The 6,000-nt window shown below is 36.2% G+C and overlaps 1 protein-coding gene across 1 annotated transcript in view; it reads right to left on the reverse strand.

The window, feature by feature from the left end:
* The window catches only part of LOC113435963 (uricase-like), a 42,474-nt gene extending 38,949 nt beyond the window's left edge, over positions 1-3,525 (reverse strand). Inside the window, exon 1 of the mRNA XM_087930097.1 lies at positions 3,457-3,525. Coding sequence (XP_087786223.1) covers positions 3,457-3,486 — 30 coding nt within the window. The 5' untranslated portion in view covers positions 3,487-3,525. The remainder of the gene's footprint in view (positions 1-3,456) is intronic.
* Positions 3,526-6,000: the final 2,475 nt, after the last annotated feature.

Consider the following 6,000-nt stretch of genomic DNA (forward strand, 5'->3'; position numbering starts at 1 on the left):
GTACCTGGAGACAGCAAAATAGAAGAGCTGAAGAAAAAACACAAAAGACAAAGATGTGCAAATAGAAGAAGAATGATCTGTGGCAAAAGAAAACAAAAGTACCAATAGTAATAGATGCCTTAGGTGCAATTCATCTGGAACACCACTTGAACACCATCAGCATTGACAAAATCCTCACCAGTCAACTGCAAAAGGCAGCTTTACTTAGAATATCTTACATGTAAAATATCTTTCAACCTATCAAAAACAACATTTCTCTATCCCAGGTCCTTGGAAAGAACTCAGTATATGAATAAAATCTAAACATTTGGCTGACTAAGCGACCAAAACCATAATAATAATTTAAAAGATATACTTTGCAACCCCCCCCAAATAACCACCAAGTATATTGCAATAATGACAAAGCAGACTATTATAACTACTAAAAGACTGGTTATTAATTAACCAGTTAATTAAATGATTATAAATCCGAAGACTATTCTGTGCTTGTAGAACATTTTGTCACTGGAAATGTATTTTTTTCATAAGTGAATGTGAAATGTAGAAGACATTTAACGGAATTCTTCTTTCTTGTTGTTTATACACATTTATAATAGAGACCTGAATTTTGCTGACCAAATTGCCTTGTTTTGGTTGAAGAGAAGAATTCATTTTATGTCTAGACTTGACTCCTTGTTGCTGCTGGAACTTTCCCTCTTCTGCTGGATTACCTGTGAATTTGGGCAAATTATCATCTGTTGTCTACAAAACATTAGCTGAACTTTCAAAATCTAGATAACTACAAGATGGCAGCAGAATTGGAGTTTCCGATCATCTTTGATGCTGTCTGGTGATAGCCTGGATGTGACTTCTCAGATAGCCCAACCTAAGTACCACTAACAATGTTTCAGCATTCCTGAGTCACTAATTCTGCTAACCCACAATTTGTGTAATGACATCTAGTTCACCTAGCTTTTCACCATACACAAACATAATTCATGGTTTACAAATGCTATGACAGGGTTCAATCAACATATTATCTCAGAACAAACCATTTTTATACAGTATATTACCAGATTTCATGAACTAATCAGTTGACAGAATGCTAAATGTTGGTCAAGGAGATGGGGGAAAGTTATCATGTTGGATTATTACATAATCTCATTTTGGCAGGAGTGGGGTGGGAATGGAAATTTTACAGTTTCCTTCCCCTGCCATGAGCACCAAGCCATACCATGCTCGTCAAGCCACGCCCACAGAACCGGTAGTAAAAAAAATTCAATTCCATTACTGTTTTTATTGAACAGAGATAATAATGTTTAACATTCATAGTGTTTGGTTTTATTTGGCCTATAACTGTCAGGGAGCACTATGCCATCTGTTTCCATTTTTATGAAATAAATTATGTTTTCTATCTGAAATCAGTGGTATATAATCCTGAGTACACATGATTAGTCACTACAGATATCTTAGTTGGGATGACCCAGAGTGTATCAAAAATATAACAAAAAACAAAACGTAAATAAAGGTCCTTTAATGTCTTCAACTTGACTTCGCTGTTTAATTGTTCACAGTTGAAGATTAAACTATTTCCAAAATAACATTCCAAACAAAAGAAATACAGTTCAAATTCAAAGAGCAGATAACGAAGCAAAAACCAAAAACAAACCACACTGAAGAAAGTTCCATGACAAATCAAGATAATTACAAACTTCGGGAAAATAACCAGGTACAGTCTGTTGGAAGAAGACCAACCAAGATAAACCTCATCCAGGAAAAACACTCATCCAGGAATAAAATACAAATTTGCCTCCAGAGTTTGTTAGCACGCAGGTCCAACCTGTAACTCATGAAGAGGATCATGGCCCTCTCCTCCCAAGTAGATCACATTTTTCCCTGATCATATTTTTCCTCCTCTCTGCATGCCCTAGTATGGGTAGGGGATGGGCCTGGGTCCTCCTCTGACTGCTCAGCCGACCTCTGCCCTTTGTCAGAGTCAGTCTCCACCAGGAGCATGACATTAGTATCATTTGGCTGTTAATGAAAATATCACTGCAGGACAAGATAATCAGCCCCTGTCATGTACATCATTTTCAGAGAAGCACTGAGCAGATGAGTGCTTAATAGAAAAACTGCGAACAATAAATAATTGAAAATAGCTGTAATTCAAAATGCCTAATTTTTTTATCTGCTGAACTTATTTAAAAACCAAGAATCTAGAACAAATGATGTTTAACTTTCAGTGGCTTTAGCAAAACACTTAGAAGATATTATGTAATAGTGGTCTGGATGAAAAGTAATAAAATATATGTGTTTCAGTCACAAAATATATTCAGAAGCATCAAAGAATATGGATCCAGAATAAATTCCCTGATTTGATAAGGGAAGCAAGAATCTTCTTAAAAAGAATTATTTTTAATTTTCTTATACACATTGCTAATCCTATGGAAATAACATCAATTAAAATAATCCTGTATTTCATCCTAATAGCAACATGCTCAGCAACTGGTTTTATTGTAAGAATAATTACATCCCACATTTTATATGGTATGATCTTTTTTCTCTTCATATATTAATAGTATTAATAATATTAATACCTCTTTCATAGGTAAAACAACTTTTCTTCAGGAATTATTTTAGAAATGTAAGCGGCACCTTTATTTTTTTTTAGATTTTCCAATTGGTTATTGTTATCTTCATGCCATTTGTAATTATGAAATTAAAATTCAGTTAAAATGTTATTTTAAAAAATGATCCAATGTAGAAATCTAAATATTATACAAATGGTTTTGCAGGGAAAAAGACTGTGAATTTTATCTCAGAGATTTCCCTGAAACTTGAAAGACAGTATTTCAAAACAGGTGGGTCATAATAATAGCTTAAAAATTACTAGGCTTGCTCAAGGATTTTGTTCAGTCTGTATTTCAAAGTAATCCAACCAGATCTATACCATCTGAAATAATCAGCAAATAGAAACACAGAATGTATACAAGTACTATAAAATGCTATATAAAAATAGGTTTACATTTTGACAAAATAGGTGTTTAATAAATTGCAGGTTAATGTGAAATACAGGGTTGTTTCTCACTGTAATGGGGACTTATAGCTAAGCATATTTGAGTGGACTCTTTCAACCTTCTTCCAAAATTTCTTCTATGAAAATTTTACTCATTGAAGAGCACAAATTACATTTTTGTATTTCTGGGTGTCTGGTGCTGTAGGATTTGTAAATGGAAAGCTGTCTTGAAATAACATCTTACATTTAGAATTACTCCTTGCTTACTTACTTGTTTGTTATTCCTATTTTATAATCTATGTGGTTTCCCGAGGCATTTTTACATTCAATGGGTTTGGAATTAAGATGCTATTGTTTTAGGACAATTCCAGAAATGTATAGAAATTTAACTCTACACTTAGATCTACTCAAGTTGTCTACTGCATAAGGAGAAGAAGAAGAAGATATGAATGTAGACTTACAGTAACTGGACATTCAGTAGGTCTCTGCATTTTTGACTCTTGGAGATGACGCAGAGAAGAACTCAGACCTACAGCTGGCTGCAAACTGTTGCTGCTAGTGCTTTATACAAACTGTCATCTTAATAATATGTGGAGGTGGAGCAATGATTGAGGGGTTGGCCTAACATATGTCAGTACTGCAGAATTTACTCAGTGGTAGAACTGCATGTTTTCCTGCCTCAGGCAGAAATGTTAATAAAGGAAAATATGCAAGACAACAAAGGAATTACTTACGCAATGGAACAAATTCACTTGTATTTGAACAATGGAAGTTTTCTATCAATATCCCAATATTAAACAACTCATGCCCCATTGGGTGATCCTTTCACAGTTATTTCCTTACCAGATTCTTCAATGCCTTCTACAGTGACCTAATTTCTAATGTGCTACCTGGGATACATTCAGAGCTGTACCCACCTTAAAAATAGCTCATATTGAACTGTGGAGCATGGTCAAACATTAGCATAGGAAATGTTTTGTATTATATGCTTTATGATATTTTTTATGCCATAAAATTTTATAAAATTGCCAAATTTCAATTCCACAGGAGTCAGAGTTCTCAGACTCAGCTTTTGGATGCATTTGATAAGTTTGCATGTTTAAAGTACCTTGGTTCAAAAACTGTTACTCTATGATGAACCATTTCACCCAGTTAAAGGTTACAGGAATGGAAGTTTTAGTGATATATAGAGTATTGTGGGCCCAATTGGCAAAGGAAAGTTCAAAACCAGGGGTAGGATTCTACCGGTTCGGATCAGTTCTATAGAACCGGTGGTTATGATTCTGCGCAGCTTGGAGAACCAGCAAATCTTGCCCCTCTCCACCCGCCCCTCCCCTCCCTGCCCAGTCAGTCCTTATCGCGCATGCGCAACATTGCATACATGCCTGATATCACTGACTGCATTCTTTCCCGCCCAGTCACTCCTTAAGGTATTTCTTTCCCCCCCTCCCAATGATCAGCTGTTCCTATGATCAGCTTTGCCGGGATTCCCCTCACTGTGTTACTGCTTCATCCAGGAGGCTTCCCTGAGGCCCAGGAAGGCAAAAAATGGAGGAAGGCTTACAGCGCCCCCCTGCCCCCTCCATTTGTTTCCTTCCTGGGCCCCAGGGAAGCCTTCTGGGAGCAAAAACACTCCCCAGGAGGCTTCCCTGAGGCCCAGAAGGCCCCCCAAATGGGGGGTGCTGCCAAAAAAAGAAAGCCATGCCCACCCAGTCACATGGCCATATCTACTTAGCCACACTCACCTATTCACGCCCACAGAACCAGTTGTTACAAAATTTGAATCCCACCCCTGCTCAAGATGTATTGATTGAAAACATACAGAAGAAGCCTTCATTCTGCAGTGTATAGACAATGATTATGAATGATTATGATGATGAGATTTGGTAGATTTATGGTGATAGGACTTCAGAGATGATGTTGAAGATGATGATGTTGGCTTAAAATGTAAAGGCATTCAATTTAGCATGAATTTGTAATATGCATCAAGACCAGAGATTGGATGTGTTTAAGCTGCCTTAATAATTTTGATCTACACTGCATAATAAAGTTGGCTCAGTTAGCTGGAAAGTAATAGTATGATGCCATTGGTATTGATGGGACCTAATTTATGAAGATAGGTTCCTGTCGTCGTCCCCCAAATCAGGGTAGGGAAAATAAGATAATAAGAAAATAGACATAAGAATAGATTGGGGAGAATATGCATTTATTTCAATGCCTACTTCCGTTAGTATGGGGATTCAGGGTTTCCTCGGAGTTGTGAATTTTTAAGAGAGAAAATAGGAAAAGAAGGTAAAAAGAAGGAAGGAAGGAAGGAGGGAGGGAGGGAGGGAGGGAAGGAAGGAAGGAAGGAAGGAAGGAAGGAAGGAAGGAAGGAAGGAAGGAAAGAAAGAAAGAAAGAAAGAAAGAAAGAAAGAAAGAAAGAAAGAAAGAAAGAAAGAAAAAGAAAAAAGAAAATTTTGCATCTTGTTGTTCTGGGTGGTAATTCCAAACATAAATGATGTCAACAAAAAAAGACCGAAGCAGTAGACATTGCAAGAACATTAGAAATAATCTTTAAATTACAATAATTTTAAGTTATGGGTCAATGTTATAAGGGTGAATGCAGTGGCCCGTCACTTCTCAAAATGGTTGCAAACAAAGAACTTAAAAGTTTAGCTTTTTTCTGCATTAACTGCAGCATGCCAATATCTCAACATGGACTAATTATGGTTAATGTTTACAAAGCTGGCATGGTTTTTTATTAATGACATCTGGGATGAAACAATGTAATTATCAAGTGTAGTTATTATATATTATTATATTATTATAATATTATAATTTGATAAAAAGCAAATAATTCTGATCTGTCAACCACACTAGAGGAGGAGAAAAGAAGAGATTGTGAACGCTGATGTGAATCAGGTCAGAGACAGGTTTAAAACATGTTTCTCAGTGCAACCATCAGCAAACTTTTATTTAATCACCAGAGACCAGGCAAAATTATTTCAGGAAATCTATTTGGC

This window comes from Pseudonaja textilis, chromosome 3 (assembly GCF_049901715.1).
Source record: "Pseudonaja textilis isolate UNSWEBS1 chromosome 3, rPseTex1.2, whole genome shotgun sequence".
Lineage (NCBI taxonomy): Eukaryota > Metazoa > Chordata > Lepidosauria > Squamata > Elapidae > Pseudonaja > Pseudonaja textilis.